This window comes from Dermochelys coriacea, chromosome 24 (genome assembly GCF_009764565.3).
Source record: "Dermochelys coriacea isolate rDerCor1 chromosome 24, rDerCor1.pri.v4, whole genome shotgun sequence".
Taxonomy (NCBI): domain Eukaryota; kingdom Metazoa; phylum Chordata; order Testudines; family Dermochelyidae; genus Dermochelys; species Dermochelys coriacea.
Window position 1 is genome coordinate 14,015,844 of NC_050091.1, and position 19,742 is coordinate 14,035,585.

Sequence of the window (19,742 nt, forward strand, 5' to 3'; positions counted from 1 at the left end):
ACCATGAAGAATCATTGATTCTGAGTGATTGTGTGCTTGTGGTCACAGAGTGTGGCAATTTTAATTGTGTTGCCATAGTGGGGGTCGGGGGAGGGGGGGTCCCTGTTCAAAAGCTTGGAGAAATTGCTGCTCAAAAGCCGTTAAGACACAAGATGAGGATCTGAGTGGAACCAGGTTTATTTGCATTATTGCAGAGGCATCTGAGGTGCAATGGAAGGGTAAGAACTGTGCCCTGCAGTCAAATCACTGAACAGGGGCAAAAGCAAATTCCACTGGAGAGTGTTGTGTTATTCATGTTCAGGCTGAGATGGGTGAGAGCATGTGACAGAAAGCATCAGGGCAGTTGTCGTGGTGGGTTTCTGGGAGCCTAGTGCTGGGCGATAAGAAGAAAATATACATCCATCAGGACCACAATACAGTGGGACCCCAACAAATCGTCATAGATTTTAAGGCCAAAAGAGACCAATATGGACAACTAGTCTGACCTCCTGCATCACACAGGTCAGAGAACCTCATCCAGTAATTTCTGCATTAAGCCCGTAACTTCTGTTTGAGCTAAAGCATATATTTTAGAATGAGATCCAGTCTTGACTTAAAGACTTCAATCCACCACTTACCTAAGGAACTTGTTCAAATAGCTAATTCCCCTCCCTGTTAAAAAGTGCACCTTATTTGTAGACTGAATTTATCTTGCTTCAGGTGCCAGCCATTAGGACTTGTTATGCCTTGGTTAGATTAAAGACCTATCTACTGTCAGAAGTCTCTTCCCCAATATAGGTGATTATATACCAGGATCAAGTAATCTTTTAACCTTCTCTTGTATAAGCTAAATAGATTAAACACCTGGAGATGCTTTTTTTCTAGGCTTTGAATCTATCCCAGAGCTCTTCTTCAAACCCTCTCCAATTATCTCAACATCCTTTCTAAAGTATGAACACCAGAATTAGACAAAGTGGGACCAATTCTCTACTGATGTAACTTCATTTAAAGTAAATGGAAAGTTTGGTCCAGTATTCCGTTGCTGGCCTCATCGACTTCAGCTCCCTGCTGCTATAACATTGCAGTTGCTAGGCTCTGCTGAGAGAACCTCAGAGCAAAGGTAGTTTCTGATTCATAAATATCTGGGGCTCCTTTGTTATTGTGGAAGAAAAAAACCATGTGTTATTCCCACTCAGATGACTTGATGCACATTTAATGTAATAGCAAAGGACTCAGCCAAAGCATGCTTCATAGGAAACAATTTACCCTGACTTCCTAGGACAGTTGCCAAGACCACTGCATTCTGCGTGATTTTAGAAGATTGTCCTGTAAGAGATTTCATGAGTACCCAAAAGAAATTATGGGACACTTTCATGCCTCTCAAGTGGACTTGTGGAAGAAGAGGTCATCCTCCGATAAAGCCATGGGAAATTGTCATGAGGCCCCTGCTGCCAGCTGACTATGTATTCTAGAATTCCTGGGACAGCTCCCAGCTGCAATAAATTCCAGGTGATTTCAGAGTAACTTTTTGCAAGATGTTCCATGAGTACTGAAGGGAACTGTAGAGATGTCAACATCCCATTGCTCCTGGCAATCTCCCATAACCTCCCTGGAGCTACTGTGTGTTCACTAGGAGACTGTTCGACGTAACTACCAGTAGCAATACCTTCTGGGTGATACAGAAAGCTTTTTGTTTTCTGCATCATGGATACACAGATATACCGTAAGCCCTCTGGAGCAGCTGGTCTTTCCAAAGTGCCTTTGCAGCATTCGAAAACACAGCCAATGCTCCTTACTTGGCAAATGTTACCAGCCAACAAACCAATCAAAACATGGTTGATTCCCCTGATCTGTGTGAAAACGAATGACATGGAGAGGTAATCTCTGCCACTTACACTGTTGTCTTTACAGCTGTTGTCACTTACGGTATTGCTGTTGAAACTAGCGAAACCCCGCAAGTTGCAGAATATTTATTATGTGTATTATAGTAAAACTTGGAGGTCCCCAACTGATAATCAAATGACTCGAAGTTATGGACTATTTAAAACAGCTGGGGATCTGACCCCAACATCACTCTCACCACTGCTGGAAAAGAATATAATCCTTGCAAAAGTTCATACATCTAAAGACTGCATAAATAGTTTCACCACAACCCACTGATGACATACAGGGGGACAGAAGTTGCCTAGAAAATTTGGCAAGCAAATGGTTAGGCTGATAGTGAGCAGCGATGCAGGATACTCTTGAGGCAAACTATGATAGTCAGACAGCAAAGAGGACTGCCGATACTAAACCGCAGACTAGAATTGGTTGTTTCTCTACAACAGAAAGAGAAGTTAGGAACGCACACTGTTCAACTCCCCATCAGGGTAAGAGAGGTTGTACCATCTAGTAACTTATGAATAGGACAAGGTAACAGTGGGACACTTCATGCTTCTACAGTGGACATGTGGAAAAGAGATCATCCTCCCATGAGGCCATGGGAAATTCTCATGAGGCCAGCAGTGGGGATGTGCATGTATCCCAAAACCCTTGGGATATCTCCCAGGTGCAATGCATTGTGGGTGATGTCAAAGACTCTCTTGCAGGATATTTCATGGGTGCCCAAAGGAACTGTGGGGACAGCAACCTTCCTTCAACCCTGGCAATCTCAAATAAGCCTCCCAAATATGTGTTCCCCTAGTGACCCCCTGAGGTAGCTCCCAGCAGAAGTGTCTTCTGAGTGATATCAAAAAACCTCTTCTGTCATTTTTCATTACTACCCCAGGGAATGTGTGTAAGCCCTGGGAGATATTCATGAGCCCTGTGCAGTAGGAGGACTGTCCATGCCACCTTCGCAACATGGGCAAACGAACCTAATGCTCCACGCAGGTAAACTTTACCAGACCTCAAAGTAGCTGAAATGGGGTCCATTCATTGATGTGTGTGAAGCTACGTAGCTTGGAGAGGTAATCTCTGCCACTTACACTGTTGTCGTCAAAGCTTCCGTCGCCCACGTTGCCGGTCTCTACGCTTCCGGAGCCCTGCAAGATGGGGAATGTTTCTTATGTCTATTATGGTAACACCTATAGGGCTCCAACGATTATTCCATCGACCCAGTGGGCCATGGACAATTTTGAACATCTGGGATTGTGGCGTCTTGATTCTAGTGATTCTCTGGACAATTTGCACCAGTGGGAACCTGGCCCCATGGATTTCTATGAAGCTATGGCAAACTTACATGAACTGGGCATCTGCCCCAACATCATTCTCATCCAGTGGTGGAAACGAAGAGATAAACCTTGGTAATACACCAACATCCCAAGGCTGCAGATTGGTTATACCAAGCCCGACTGATGGGATCAAAGGGGTCAAGACAGCCATTGCGTAGAGGGCTTTGCCAGCAAAGGATTGGGCTGTTAGTGAGCAGCGATACAGAAGAGTATTGAGGCAAAGCAAGATAGTCAGATAGCAAAGATAAGTGCTGATACTCACCACTGACCAGAACTGGTTGTTTTGCTACAAGAGAAAGAGAAGTTAGGAATGTCCCCTGCTCAATTCCCCACCAGGATAGCAGAGATTGTACCATCTGGTAGCTTCAAAACAGCCACACCAGATGAGAGCAATAGGCCAATATACCCTGATGACCCTCCACAGGCCGGAACAGAGGAATGGGCCCCCCAATCATCTATACTAAAAGGACCAGTGCTGGCCTCAGCAATGCTTTAGACAAAGGCAATATCTCCTCAGTGCTAATCTACAACTTCAGCTCTTATACTATGCTGAGATCCCCTCACAGCTGAGCGCGTTCCTTATTCACAGATATCTGAGTCTCCTTTATTATTCCACAAGAAACAAGCCACATGTTATTCTCACTCAGGTGGCATGATGAAATTTAATCTAATAGCAAAGGAGTCAGCCAAGGTATCCTTGATAGGCCACAATTTACCCTGAGTTCCAAGGACTGTTGCCAAGAGCAGTGCATTTCGTGTGATTTCGGAAGGATCTCTGGTGAGATATTTAGTGGGCACCCAAAGTAACTGTGGGACACTTCATGCCTATCCAATGGATTTGTAGAAGAAGAGATCATCGTCCATGAGGCCATGGGAAATTCTCATGAGGCCCCCAGTTGGGATGGGCAGGTATCCCAAAACTCTTGGGATATCTCCCAGGTGCAATGCATTGTGGGTGATGTCAAAGACTCTCCTGCAGGCTATTTCATGGGTGCCCAAAGGAACTGTGGGGACGGCAACCTTCCTTCAACCCTGGCAATCTCAAATAATCCTCCCAAATATGTGTTCCCCTAGTGACCCCCTGAGGTAGCTCCCAGCAGAAGTGTCTTCTGAGTGATATCAAAAAACCTCTTCTGTCATTTTTCATTGCTACCGCAGGGAATGTGTATAAGCCCTGGGAGATATTCATGAGCCCTGTGCAGTAGGAGGACTGTCCATGCCACCTTCGCAACATGGGCAAACGAACCTAATGCTCCACGCAGGTAAACTTTACCAGACCTCAAAGTAGCTGAAATGGGGTCCATTCACTGATGTGTGTGAAGCTACGTAGCTTGGAGAGGTAATCTCTGCCACTTACACTGTTGTCGTCAAAGCTTCCGTCGCCCACGTTGCCGGTCTCTACGCTTCCGGAGCCCTGCAAGATGGGGAATGTTTCTTATGTCTATTATGGTAACACCTATAGGGCTCCAACGATTATTCCATCGACCCAGTGGGCCATGGACAATTTTGAACATCTGGGATTGTGGCGTCTTGATTCTAGTGATTCTCTGGACAATGTGCAGCAGTGGGAACCTGGCCCCGTGGATTTCTATGAAGCTATTGCAAATTTACATGAACTGGGGAATCGCCCCAACATCATTCTCATCCAGTGGTGGAAACGAAGAGATAAACCTTGGTAATACACCAACATCCCAAGGCTGCAGATTGGTTATACCAAGCCCGACTGATGGGATCAAAGGGGTCAAGACAGCCATTGCGTAGAGGGCTTTGCCAGCAAAGGATTGGGCTGTTAGTGAGCAGCGATACAGAAGAGTATTGAGGCAAAGCAAGATAGTCAGATAGCAAAGATAAGTGCTGATACTCACCACTGACCAGAACTGGTTGTTTTGCTACAAGAGAAAGAGAAGTTAGGAATGTCCCCTGCTCAATTCCCCACCAGGATAGCAGAGATTGTACCATCTGGTAGCTTCAAAACAGCCACACCAGATGAGAGCAATAGGCCAATATACCCTGATGACCCTCTACAGGCCGGAACAGAGGAATGGGCCCCCCAATCATCTCTACTAAAAGGACCGGTATTCCAGTGCTTGTCTTAGCAATGCTTTAGACAAAGGCAATATCTCCTCAGTGCTAATCTACAACTTCAGCTCTTATACTATGCTGAGATCCCCTCACAGCTGAGGGCGTTCCTTATTCACAGATATCTGAGTCTCCTTTATTATTCCACAAGAAACAAGCCACATGTTATTCTCACTCAGGTGACATGATGCAAATTTAATCTAATAGCAAAGGAGTCAGCCAAGGTATCCTTGATAGGCCACAATTTACCCTGAGTTCCAAGGACTGTTGCCAAGAGCAGTGCATTTCGTGTGATTTCGGAAGGATCTCTGGTGAGATATTTAGTGGGCACCCAAAGTAACTGTGGGACACTTCATGCCTATCCAGTGGATTTGTAGAAGAAGAGATCATCGTCCATGAGGCCATGGGAAATTCTCATGAGGCCCCCAGTTGGGATGGGCAGGTATCCCAAAACTCTTGGGATATCTCCCAGATGCAATATATTGTGGGTGATGAAAAAGACTCTCCTGCAGGCTATTTCATGGGTGCCCAAAGGAATTGTGGGGACGGCAACCTTCCTTCAACCCTGGCAATCTCAAATAATCCTCCCAAATATGTGTTCCCCTAGTGACCCCCTGAGGTAGCTCCCAGCAGAAGTGTCTTCTGAGTGATATCAAAAAACCTCTTCTGTCATTTTTCATTGCTACCGCAGGGAATGTGTATAAGCCCTGGGAGATATTCATGAGCCCTGTGCAGTAGGAGGACTGTCCATGCCACCTTCGCAACATGGGCAAACGAACCTAATGCTCCACGCAGGTAAACTTTACCAGACCTCAAAGTAGCTGAAATGGGGTCCATTCACTGATGTGTGTGAAGCTACGTAGCTTGGAGAGGTAATCTCTGCCACTTACACTGTTGTCGTCAAAGCTTCCGTCGCCCACGTTGCCGGTCTCTACGCTTCCGGAGCCCTGCAAGATGGGGAATGTTTCTTATGTCTATTATGGTAACACCTATAGGGCTCCAACGATTATTCCATCGACCCAGTGGGCCATGGACAATTTTGAACATCTGGGATTGTGGCGTCTTGATTCTAGTGATTCTCTGGACAATTTGCACCAGTGGGAACCTGGCCCCGTGGATTTCTATGAAGCTATGGCAAATTTACATGAACTGGGCATCTGCCCCAACATCATTCTCATCCAGTGGTGGAAACGAAGAGATAAACCTTGGTAAAACACCAACATCCCAAGGCTGCAGATTGGTTATACCAAGCCCGACTGATGGGATCAAAGGGGTCAAGACAGCCATTGCGTAGAGGGCTTTGCCAGCAAAGGATTGGGCTGTTAGTGAGCAGCGATACAGAAGAGTATTGAGGCAAAGCAAGATAGTCAGATAGCAAAGATAAGTGCTGATACTCACCACTGACCAGAACTGGTTGTTTTGCTACAAGAGAAAGAGAAGTTAGGAATGTCCCCTGCTCAATTCCCCACCAGGATAGCAGAGATTGTACCATCTGGTAGCTTCAAAACAGCCACACCAGATGAGAGCAATAGGCCAATATACCCTGATGACCCTCTACAGGCCGGAACAGAGGAATGGGCCCCCCAATCATCTCTACTAAAAGGACCGGTATTCCAGTGCTTGTCTTAGCAATGCTTTAGACAAAGGCAATATCTCCTCAGTGCTAATCTACAACTTCAGCTCTTATACTATGCTGAGATCCCCTCACAGCTGAGGGCGTTCCTTATTCACAGATATCTGAGTCTCCTTTATTATTCCACAAGAAACAAGCCACATGTTATTCTCACTCAGGTGACATGATGCAAATTTAATCTAATAGCAAAGGAGTCAGCCAAGGTATCCTTGATAGGCCACAATTTACCCTGAGTTCCAAGGACCGTTGCCAAGAGCAGTGCATTTCGTGTGATTTCGGAAGGATCTCTGGTGAGATATTTAGTGGGCACCCAAAGTAACTGTGGGACACTTCATGCCTATCCAGTGGATTTGTAGAAGAAGAGATCATCTTCCATGAGGCCATGGGAAATTCTCATGAGGCCCCCAGTGGGGATGGGCAGGTATCCCAAAACTCTTGGGATATCTCCCAGATGCAATATATTGTGGGTGATGAAAAAGACTCTCCTGCAGGCTATTTCATGGGTGCCCAAAGGAATTGTGGGGACGGCAACCTTCCTTCAACCTTGGCAATCTCAAATAATCCTCCCAAATATGTGTTCCCCTAGTGACCCCCTGAGGTAGCTCCCAGCAGAAGTGTCTTCTGAGTGATATCAAAAAACCTCTTCTGTCATTTTTCATTGCTACCGCAGGGAATGTGTATAAGCCCTGGGAGATATTCATGAGCCCTGTGCAGTAGGAGGACTGTCCATGCCACCTTCGCAACATGGGCAAACGAACCTAATGCTCCACGCAGGTAAACTTTACCAGACCTCAAAGTAGCTGAAATGGGGTCCATTCATTGATGTGTGTGAAGCTACGTAGCTTGGAGAGGTAATCTCTGCCACTTACACTGTTGTCGTCAAAGCTTCCGTCGCCCACGTTGCCGGTCTCTACGCTTCCGGAGCCCTGCAAGATGGGGAATGTTTCTTATGTCTATTATGGTAACACCTATAGGGCTCCAACGATTATTCCATCGACCCAGTGGGCCATGGACAATTTTGAACATCTGGGATTGTGGCGTCTTGATTCTAGTGATTCTCTGGACAATTTGCACCAGTGGGAACCTGGCCCCGTGGATTTCTATGAAGCTATGGCAAACTTACATGAACTGGGCATCTGCCCCAACATCATTCTCATCCAGTGGTGGAAACGAAGAGATAAACCTTGGTAATACACCAACATCCCAAGGCTGCAGATTGGTTATACCAAGCCCGACTGATGGGATCAAAGGGGTCAAGACAGCCATTGCGTAGAGGGCTTTGCCAGCAAAGGATTGGGCTGTTAGTGAGCAGCGATACAGAAGAGTATTGAGGCAAAGCAAGATAGTCAGATAGCAAAGATAAGTGCTGATACTCACCACTGACCAGAACTGGTTGTTTTGCTACAAGAGAAAGAGAAGTTAGGAATGTCCCCTGCTCAATTCCCCACCAGGATAGCAGAGATTGTACCATCTGGTAGCTTCAAAACAACCACACCAGATGAGAGCAATAGGCCAATATACCCTGATGACCCTCCACAGGCCGGAACAGAGGAATGGGCCCCCCAATCATCTATACTAAAAGGACCAGTGCTGGCCTCAGCAATGCTTTAGACAAAGGCAATATCTCCTCAGTGCTAATCTACAACTTCAGCTCTTATACTATGCTGAGATCCCCTCACAGCTGAGCGCGTTCCTTATTCACAGATATCTGAGTCTCCTTTATTATTCCACAAGAAACAAGCCACATGTTATTCTCACTCAGGTGGCATGATGAAATTTAATCTAATAGCAAAGGAGTCAGCCAAGGTATCCTTGATAGGCCACAATTTACCCTGAGTTCCAAGGACTGTTGCCAAGAGCAGTGCATTTCGTGTGATTTCGGAAGGATCTCTGGTGAGATATTTAGTGGGCACCCAAAGTAACTGTGGGACACTTCATGCCTATCCAATGGATTTGTAGAAGAAGAGATCATCGTCCATGAGGCCATGGGAAATTCTCATGAGGCCCCCAGTTGGGATGGGCAGGTATCCCAAAAGTCTTGGGATATCTCCCAGGTGCAATGCATTGTGGGTGATATCAAAGACTCTCCTGCAGGCTATTTCATGGGTGCCCAAAGGAACTGTGGGGACGGCAACCTTCCTTCAACCCTGGCAATCTCAAATAAGCCTCCCAAATATGTGTTCCCCTAGTGACCCCCTGAGGTAGCTCCCAGCAGAAGTGTCTTCTGAGTGATATCAAAAAACCTCTTCTGTCATTTTTCATTGCTACCGCAGGGAATGTGTATAAGCCCTGGGAGATATTCATGAGCCCTGTGCAGTAGGAGGACTGTCCATGCCACCTTCGCAACATGGGCAAACGAACCTAATGCTCCACGCAGGTAAACTTTACCAGACCTCAAAGTAGCTGAAATGGGGTCCATTCACTGATGTGTGTGAAGCTACGTAGCTTGGAGAGGTAATCTCTGCCACTTACACTGTTGTCGTCAAAGCTTCCGTCGCCCACGTTGCCGGTCTCTACGCTTCCGGAGCCCTGCAAGATGGGGAATGTTTCTTATGTCTATTATGGTAACACCTATAGGGCTCCAACGATTATTCCATCGACCCAGTGGGCCATGGACAATTTTGAACATCTGGGATTGTGGCGTCTTGATTCTAGTGATTCTCTGGACAATGTGCAGCAGTGGGAACCTGGCCCCGTGGATTTCTATGAAGCTATTGCAAATTTACATGAACTGGGGAATCGCCCCAACATCATTCTCATCCAGTGGTGGAAACGAAGAGATAAACCTTGGTAATACACCAACATCCCAAGGCTGCAGATTGGTTATACCAAGCCCGACTGATGGGATCAAAGGGGTCAAGACAGCCATTGCGTAGAGGGCTTTGCCAGCAAAGGATTGGGCTGTTAGTGAGCAGCGATACAGAAGAGTATTGAGGCAAAGCAAGATAGTCAGATAGCAAAGATAAGTGCTGATACTCACCACTGACCAGAACTGGTTGTTTTGCTACAAGAGAAAGAGAAGTTAGGAATGTCCCCTGCTCAATTCCCCACCAGGATAGCAGAGATTGTACCATCTGGTAGCTTCAAAACAGCCACACCAGATGAGAGCAATAGGCCAATATACCCTGATGACCCTCTACAGGCCGGAACAGAGGAATGGGCCCCCCAATCATCTCTACTAAAAGGACCGGTATTCCAGTGCTTGTCTTAGCAATGCTTTAGACAAAGGCAATATCTCCTCAGTGCTAATCTACAACTTCAGCTCTTATACTATGCTGAGATCCCCTCACAGCTGAGCGCGTTCCTTATTCACAGATATCTGAGTCTCCTTTATTATTCCACAAGAAACAAGCCACATGTTATTCTCACTCAGGTGACATGATGCAAATTTAATCTAATAGCAAAGGAGTCAGCCAAGGTATCCTTGATAGGCCACAATTTACCCTGAGTTCCAAGGACTGTTGCCAAGAGCAGTGCATTTCGTGTGATTTCGGAAGGATCTCTGGTGAGATATTTAGTGGGCACCCAAAGTAACTGTGGGACACTTCATGCCTATCCAGTGGATTTGTAGAAGAAGAGATCATCGTCCATGAGGCCATGGGAAATTCTCATGAGGCCCCCAGTTGGGATGGGCAGGTATCCCAAAACTCTTGGGATATCTCCCAGGTGCAATGCATTGTGGGTGATGTCAAAGACTCTCCTGCAGGCTATTTCATGGGTGCCCAAAGGAACTGTGGGGACGGCAACCTTCCTTCAACCCTGGCAATCTCAAATAATCCTCCCAAATATGTGTTCCCCTGGTGACCCCCTGAGGTAGCTCCCAGCAGAAGTGTCTTCTGAGTGATATCAAAAAACCTCTTCTGTCATTTTTCATTGCTACCGCAGGGAATGTGTATAAGCCCTGGGAGATATTCATGAGCCCTGTGCAGTAGGAGGACTGTCCATGCCACCTTCGCAACATGGGCAAACGAACCTAATGCTCCACGCAGGTAAACTTTACCAGACCTCAAAGTAGCTGAAATGGGGTCCATTCACTGATGTGTGTGAAGCTACGTAGCTTGGAGAGGTAATCTCTGCCACTTACACTTTTGTCGTCAAAGCTTCCGTCGCCCACGTTGCCGGTCTCTACGCTTCCGGAGCCCTGCAAGATGGGGAATGTTTCTTATGTCTATTATGGTAACACCTATAGGGCTCCAACGATTATTCCATCGACCCAGTGGGCCATGGACAATTTTGAACATCTGGGATTGTGGCGTCTTGATTCTAGTGATTCTCTAGACAATGTGCAGCAGTGGGAACCTGGCCCCGTGGATTTCTATGAAGCTATGGCAAATTTACATGAACTGGGGAATCGCCCCAACATCATTCTCATCCAGTGGTGGAAACGAAGAGATAAACCTTGGTAATACACCAACATCCCAAGGTTGCAGATTGGTTATACCAAGCCCGACTGATGGGATCAAAGGGGTCAAGACAGCCATTGCGTAGAGGGCTTTGCCAGCAAAGGATTGGGCTGTTAGTGAGCAGCGATACAGAAGAGTATTGAGGCAAAGCAAGATAGTCAGATAGCAAAGATAAGTGCTGATACTCACCACTGACCAGAACTGGTTGTTTTGCTACAAGAGAAAGAGAAGTTAGGAATGTCCCCTGCTCAATTCCCCACCAGGATAGCAGAGATTGTACCATCTGGTAGCTTCAAAACAGCCACACCAGATGAGAGCAATAGGCCAATATACCCTGATGACCCTCTACAGGCCGGAACAGAGGAATGGGCCCCCCAATCATCTCTACTAAAAGGACCGGTATTCCAGTGCTTGTCTTAGCAATGCTTTAGACAAAGGCAATATCTCCTCAGTGCTAATCTATAACTTCAGCACTTATACTATGCTGAGATCCCCTCACAGCTGAGGGTGTTCCTTATTCACAGATATCTGAATCTCCTTTATTATTCCACAAGAAACAAGCCACATGTTATTCTCACTCAGGTGACATGATGCAAATTTAATCTAATAGCAAAGGAGTCAGCCAAGGTATCCTTGATAGGCCACAATTTACCCTGAGTTCCAAGGACTGTTGCCAAGAGCAGTGCATTTCGTGTGATTTCGGAAGGATCTCTGGTGAGATATTTAGTGGGCACCCAAAGTAACTGTGGGACACTTCATGCCTATCCAGTGGATTTGTAGAAGAAGAGATCATCTTCCATGAGGCCATGGGAAATTCTCATGAGGCCCCCAGTGGGGATGGGCAGGTATCCCAAAACTCTTGGGATATCTCCCAGATGCAATGCATTGTGGGTGATGAAAAAGACTCTCCTGCAGGCTATTTCATGGGTGCCCAAAGGAATTGTGGGGACGGCAACCTTCCTTCAACCCTGGCAATCTCAAATAATCCTCCCAAATATGTGTTCCCCTAGTGACCCCCTGAGGTAGCTCCCAGCAGAAGTGTCTTCTGAGTGATATCAAAAAACCTCTTCTGTCATTTTTCATTGCTACCGCAGGGAATGTGTATAAGCCCTGGGAGATATTCATGAGCCCTGTGCAGTAGGAGGACTGTCCATGCCACCTTCGCAACATGGGCAAACGAACCTAATGCTCCACGCAGGTAAACTTTACCAGACCTCAAAGTAGCTGAAATGGGGTCCATTCATTGATGTGTGTGAAGCTACGTAGCTTGGAGAGGTAATCTCTGCCACTTACACTGTTGTCGTCAAAGCTTCCGTCGCCCACGTTGCCGGTCTCTACGCTTCCGGAGCCCTGCAAGATGGGGAATGTTTCTTATGTCTATTATGGTAACACCTATAGGGCTCCAACGATTATTCCATCGACCCAGTGGGCCATGGACAATTTTGAACATCTGGGATTGTGGCGTCTTGATTCTAGTGATTCTCTGGACAATTTGCACCAGTGGGAACCTGGCCCCGTGGATTTCTATGAAGCTATGGCAAATTTACATGAACTGGGCATCTGCCCCAACATCATTCTCATCCAGTGGTGGAAACGAAGAGATAAACCTTGGTAAACACCAACATCCCAAGGCTGCAGATTGGTTATACCAAGCCCGACTGATGGGATCAAAGGGGTCAAGACAGCCATTGCGTAGAGGGCTTTGCCAGCAAAGGATTGGGCTGTTAGTGAGCAGCGATACAGAAGAGTATTGAGGCAAAGCAAGATAGTCAGATAGCAAAGATAAGTGCTGATACTCACCACCGACCAGAACTGGTTGTTTTGCTACAAGAGAAAGAGAAGTTAGGAATGTCCCCTGCTCAATTCCCCACCAGGATAGCAGAGATTGTACCATCTGGTAGCTTCAAAACAACCACACCAGATGAGAGCAATAGGCCAATATACCCTGATGACCCTCCACAGGCCGGAACAGAGGAATGGGCCCCCCAATCATCTATACTAAAAGGACCAGTGCTGGCCTCAGCAATGCTTTAGACAAAGGCAATATCTCCTCAGTGCTAATCTACAACTTCAGCTCTTATACTATGCTGAGATCCCCTCACAGCTGAGCGCGTTCCTTATTCACAGATATCTGAGTCTCCTTTATTATTCCACAAGAAACAAGCCACATGTTATTCTCACTCAGGTGGCATGATGCAAATTTAATCTAATAGCAAAGGAGTCAGCCAAGGTATCCTTGATAGGCCACAATTTACCCTGAGTTCCAAGGACTGTTGCCAAGAGCAGTGCATTTCGTGTGATTTCGGAAGGATCTCTGGTGAGATATTTAGTGGGCACCCAAAGTAACTGTGGGACACTTCATGCCTATCCAATGGATTTGTAGAAGAAGAGATCATCGTCCATGAGGCCATGGGAAATTCTCATGAGGCCCCCAGTTGGGATGGGCAGGTATCCCAAAACTCTTGGGATATCTCCCAGGTGCAATGCATTGTGGGTGATGTCAAAGACTCTCCTGCAGGCTATTTCATGGGTGCCCAAAGGAACTGTGGGGACGGCAACCTTCCTTCAACCCTGGCAATCTCAAATAAGCCTCCCAAATATGTGTTCCCCTGGTGACCCGCTGAGGTAGCTCCCAGCAGAAGTGTCTTCTGAGTGATATCAAAAAACCTCTTCTGTCATTTTTCATTGCTACCGCAGGGAATGTGTATAAGCCCTGGGAGATATTCATAAGCCCTGTGCAGTAGGAGGACTGTCCATGCCACCTTTGCAACATGGGCAAACGTAGCTAATGCTCCACACAGGTAAACGTTACCAGACCTCAAAGTAGCTGAAATGGGGTCCATTCACTGATGTGTGTGAAGCTACGTAGCTTGGAGAGGTAATCTCTGCCACTTACACTGTTGTCGTCAAAGCTTCCGTCGCCCACGTTGCCGGTCTTTACGCTTCCGGAGCCCTGCAAGATGGGGAATGTTTCTTATGTCTATTATGGTAACACCTATAGGGCTCCAACGATTATTCCATCGACCCAGTGGGCCATGGACCATTTTGAACATCTGGGAATGTGGCGTATTGATTCTAGTGATTCTCTGGACAATTTGCACCAGTGGGAACCTGGCCCCGTGGATTTCTATGAAGCTATGGCAAATTTACATGAACTGGGCATCTGCCCCAACATCATTCTCATCCAGTGGTGGAAACGAAGAGATAAACCTTGGTAAAGCTCCAACATCCCAAGGCTGCAGATTGGTTATACCAAGCCCGACTGATGGGATCAAAGGGGTCAAGACAGCCATTGCGTAGAGGGCTTTGCCAGCAAAGGATTGGACTGTTAGTGAGCAGCGATACAGAAGAGTATTGAGGCAAAGCAAGATAGTCAGATAGCAAAGGTAAGTGCTGATACTCACCACTGACCAGAACTGGTTGTTTTGCTGTAAGAGAAAGAGAAGTTAGGAATGTCCCCTGTTCAACTCCCCACCAGGATAGCAGAGATTGTACCATCTGGTAGCTTCAAAACAGCCACACCAGATGAGAGCAATAGGCCAATATACCCTGATGACCCTCCACGGGCCGGAACAGAGGAATGGGCCCCCCAATCATCTCTACTAAAAGGACCGGTATTCCAGTGCTGGCCTCAGCAATGCTATAGACAAAGGCAATATCTCCTCAGTGGTAATCTACAACTTCAGCTCTTATACTATGCTGAGATCCCCTCACAGCTGAGGGCGTTCCTTATTCACAGATATCTGAGTCTCCTTTATTATTCCACAAGAAACAAGCCACATGTTATTCTCACTCATGTGACATGATGCAAATTTAATCTAATAGCAAAGGAGTCAGCCAAGGTATCCTTGATAGGCCACAATTTACCCTGAGTTCCAAGGACTGTTGCCAAGAGCAGTGCATTTCGTGTGATTTCGGAAGGATCTCTGGTGAGATATTTAGTGGGCACCCAAAGTAACTGTGGGACACTTCATGCCTATCCAATGGATTTGTAGAAGAAGAGATCATCGTCCATGAGGCCATGGGAAATTCTCATGAGGCCCCCAGTGGGGATGGGCAGGTATCCCAAAACTCTTGGGATATCTCCCAGGTGCAATGCATTGTGGGTGATGTCAAAGACTCTCCTGCAGGCTATTTCATGGGTGCCCAAAGGAACTGTGGGGACGGCAACCTTCCTTCAACCCTGGCAATCTCAAATAAGCCTCCCAAATATGTGTTCCCCTGGTGACCCGCTGAGGTAGCTCCCAGCAGAAGTGTCTTCTGAGTGATATCAAAAAACCTCTTCTGTCATTTTTCATTGCTACCCCAGGGAATGTGTATAAGCCCTGGGAGATATTCATAAGCCCTGTGCAGTAGGAGGACTGTCCATGCCACCTTTGCAACATGGGCAAACGTAGCTAATGCTCCACACAGGTAAACGTTACCAGACCTCAAAGTAGCTGAAATGGGGTCCATTCACTGATGTGTGTGAAGCTACGTAGCTTGGAGAGGTAATCTCTGCCACTTACACTGTTGTCGTCAAAGCTTCCGTCGCCCACGTTGCCGGTCTTTACGCTACCAGAACCCTGCAAGATGGGGAATGTTTCTTATGTGTATTATGGTAACACCTATAGGGCTCCAACGGATATTCCATCGACCCAGTGGGCTATGGACAATTTTGAACATCTGGGAATGTGGCGTCTTGATTCTAGTGATTCTCTGGACAATTTGCACCAGTGGGAACCTGGCCCCGTGGATTTCTATGAAGCTATGGCAAATTTACATGAACTGGGCACTGCCCCAACATCATTCTCATCCAGTGGTGGAAACGAAGAGATAAACCTTGGTAAAGCTCCAATATCCCAAGGCTGCAGATTGGTTATACCAAGCCCGACTGATGGGATCAAAGGGGTCAAGACAGCCATTGCGTAGAGGGCTTTGCCAGCAAAGGATTGGGCTGTTAGTGAGCAGCGATTCAGAAGAGTATTGAGGCAAAGCAAGATAGTCAGATAGCAAAGATAAGTGCTGATACTCACCACTGACCAGAACTGGTTGTTTTGCTATAAGAGAAAGAGAAGTTAGGAATGTCCCCTGCTCAACTCCCCATCAGGATAGCAGAGATTGTACCATCTAGTAGCTTCAAAACAGCCACACCAGATGAGTGCAATAGGCCAATATACCCTGATGACCCTCCATGGGCTGGAACAGAGGAATGGGCCCCCCTATCATCTCTACTAAAAGGACCGGTATTCCAGTGCTGGCCTCATCAATGCTATAGACAAAGGCAATATCTCCTCAGTGCTAATCTATAACTTCAGCTCTTATACTATGCTGAGATCCCCTCACAGCTGAGGGCGTTCCTTATTCACAGATATCTGAGTCTCCTTTATTATTCCACAAGAAACAAGCCACATGTTATTCTCACTCAGGTGACATGATGCAAATTTAATCTAATAGCAAAGGAGTCAGCCAAGGTATCCTTGATAGGCCACAATTTACCCTGAGTTCCAAGGACTGTTGCCAAGAGCAGTGCATTTCGTGTGATTTCGGAAGGATCTCTGGTGAGACATTTAGTGGGCACCCAAAGTAACTGTGGGACACTTCATGCCTGTCCAGTGGACTTGTAGAAGAAGAGATCATCCTCCCATGAGGCCATGGGAAATTCTCATGAGGCCCTGAGTGGGGATGGGCATATATCCCAAAACTCTTGGGATATCTCCCAGATGCAATGCATTGTGGGTGATGAAAAAGACTCTCCTGCAGGCTATTTCATGGGTGCCCAAAGGAATTGTGGGGACGGCAACCTTCCTTCAACCCTGGCAATCTCAAATAATCCTCCCAAATATGTGTTCCCCTGGTGACCCCCTGAGGTAGCTCCCAGCAGAAGTGTCTTCTGAGTGATATCAAAAAACCTCTTCTGTCATTTTCATTGCTACCGCAGGGAATGTGTATAAGCCCTGGGAGATATTCATGAGCCCTGTGCAGTAGGAGGACTGTCCATGCCACCTTCGCAACATGGGCAAACGAACCTAATGCTCCACGCAGGTAAACTTTACCAGACCTCAAAGTAGCTGAAATGGGGTCCATTCATTGATGTGTGTGAAGCTACGTAGCTTGGAGAGGTAATCTCTGCCACTTACACTGTTGTCGTCAAAGCTTCCGTCGCCCACGTTGCCGGTCTTACGCTTCCGGAGCCCTGCAAGATGGGGAATGTTTCTTATGTCTATTATGGTAACACCTATAGGGCTCCAACGATTATTCCATCGACCCAGTGGGCCATGGACAATTTTGAACATCTGGGATTGTGGCGTCTTGATTCTAGTGATTCTCTGGACAATTTGCACCAGTGGGAACCTGGCCCCGTGGATTTCTATGAAGCTATGGCAAATTTACATGAACTGGGCATCTGCCCCAACATCATTCTCATCCAGTGGTGGAAACGAAGAGATAAACCTTGGTAAAACACCAACATCCCAAGGCTGCAGATTGGTTATACCAAGCCCGACTGATGGGATCAAAGGGGTCAAGACAGCCATTGCGTAGAGGGCTTTGCCAGCAAAGGATTGGGCTGTTAGTGAGCAGCGATACAGAAGAGTATTGAGGCAAAGCAAGATAGTCAGATAGCAAAGATAAGTGCTGATACTCACCACCGACCAGAACTGGTTGTTTTGCTACAAGAGAAAGAGAAGTTAGGAATGTCCCCTGCTCAATTCCCCACCAGGATAGCAGAGATTGTACCATCTGGTAGCTTCAAAACAGCCACACCAGATGAGAGCAATAGGCCAATATACCCTGATGACCCTCCACAGGCCGGAACAGAGGAATGGGCCCCCCAATCATCTATACTAAAAGGACCAGTGCTGGCCTCAGCAATGCTTTAGACAAAGGCAATATCTCCTCAGTGCTAATCTACAACTTCAGCTCTTATACTATGCTGAGATCCCCTCACAGCTGAGCGCGTTCCTTATTCACAGATATCTGAGTCTCCTTTATTATTCCACAAGAAACAAGCCACATGTTATTCTCACTCAGGTGCCATGATGCAAATTTAATCTAATAGCAAAGGAGTCAGACAAGGTATCCTTGATAGGCCACAATTTACCCTGAGTTCCAAGGACTGTTGCCAAGAGCAGTGCATTTCGTGTGATTTCGGAAGGATCTCTGGTGAGATATTTAGTGGGCACCCAAAGTAACTGTGGGACACTTCATGCCTATCCAATGGATTTGTAGAAGAAGAGATCATCGTCCATGAGGCCATGGGAAATTCTCATGAGGCTCCCAGTTGGGATGGGCAGGTATCCCAAAAGTCTTGGGATATCTCCCAGGTGCAATGCATTGTGGGTGATGTCAAAGACTCTCCTGCAGGCTATTTCATGGGTGCCCAAAGGAACTGTGGGGACGGCAACCTTCCTTCAACCCTGGCAATCTCAAATAAGCCTCCCAAATATGTGTTCCCCTGGTGACCCGCTGAGGTAGCTCCCAGCAGAAGTGTCTTCTGAGTGATATCAAAAAACCTCTTCTGTCATTTTTCATTGCTACCCCAGGGAATGTGTATAAGCCCTGGGAGATATTCATAAGCCCTGTGCAGTAGGAGGACTGTCCATGCCACCTTCGCAACATGGGCAAACGTAGCTAATGCTCCACACAGGTAAACATTACCAGACCTCAAAGTAGCTGAAATGGGGTCCATTCACTGATGTGTGTGAAGCTACGTAGCTTGGAGAGGTAATCTCTGCCACTTACGCTGTTGTCATCAAAGCTTCCGTCGCCCACGTTGCCGGTCTTTACGCTTCCGGAGCCCTGCAAGATGGGGAATGTTTCTTATGTGTATTATGGTAACACCTATAGGGCTCCAACGGTTATTCCATCGACCCAGTGGGCCATGGACCATTTTGAACATCTGGGAATGTGGCGTATTGATTCTAGTGATTCTCTGGACAATTTGCACCAGTGGGAACCTGGCCCCGTGGATTTCTATGAAGCTATGGCAAATTTACATGAACTGGGCACTGCCCCAACATCATTCTCATCCAGTGGTGGAAACGAAGAGATAAACCTTGGTAAAGCTCCAATATCCCAAGGCTGCAGATTGGTTTACCAAGCCCGACTGATGGAGCCAAAGGGGTCAGACAGCCATTGCGTAGAGGGCTTTGCCAGCAAAGGATGGGCTGTAGTGAGCAGCGATTCAGAGAGTATTGAGGCAAAGCAAGATAATCAGATAGCAAAGATTAAGTGCTGATACTCACCACTGACCAGAAACTGGTTGTTTTGCTGTAAGAGAAAGAGAAGTTAGGAATGTCCCCTGTTCAACTCCCCACCAGGATAGCAGAGATTGTACCATCTGGTAGCTTCAAAACAGCCACACCAGATGAGAGCAATAGGCCAATATACCCTGATGACCCTCCACGGGCTGGAAGAGAGGAATGGGCCCCCCCAATCATCTCTACTAAAAGGACC

At 46.8% G+C, this 19,742-nt stretch overlaps 1 protein-coding gene across 1 annotated transcript; it reads right to left on the bottom strand.

Moving 5' to 3' along the window:
* Window positions 1-2,273: 2,273 nt before the first annotated feature.
* LOC122457431 (uncharacterized PPE family protein PPE12-like) lies at window positions 2,274-17,821 on the bottom strand. The gene is made up of 19 exons (XM_043502300.1): window positions 17,782-17,821; window positions 17,426-17,481; window positions 16,322-16,345; window positions 15,815-15,871; window positions 14,711-14,734; window positions 14,203-14,259; window positions 13,107-13,130; window positions 12,600-12,656; window positions 11,496-11,519; window positions 9,376-9,432; window positions 8,281-8,304; window positions 7,773-7,829; window positions 6,669-6,692; window positions 6,161-6,217; window positions 5,057-5,080; window positions 4,549-4,605; window positions 3,454-3,477; window positions 2,946-3,002; window positions 2,274-2,297 (listed from the first exon to the last, which is right to left on the bottom strand). Exons 1-19 carry the CDS (start codon window positions 17,819-17,821, stop codon window positions 2,280-2,282), a joined length of 762 nt encoding a protein of 253 aa, XP_043358235.1. The 3' UTR covers window positions 2,274-2,279.
* Between the last annotated feature and the right edge of the window lie 1,921 nt (window positions 17,822-19,742).

What these genes read in the sequence shown, in the direction of transcription:
- LOC122457431 (XM_043502300.1), bottom strand. Translation starts at nt 17,821, where the DNA reads ATGGCTGTCTTGACCCCTTTGATCCCATCAGTCGGGCTTG. An exon ending in ACAACCAGTTCTGGTCGGTG is followed by an intron (nt 12,657 to 13,106) that starts GTGAGTATCAGC and finishes CCCATCTTGCAG; the next exon opens with GGCTCCGGAAGCGTAGAGAC. An exon ending in GAAGCTTTGACGACAACAGT is followed by an intron (nt 8,305 to 9,375) that starts GTAAGTGGCAGA and finishes TTTCTCTTGTAG; the next exon opens with CAAAACAACCAGTTCTGGTC.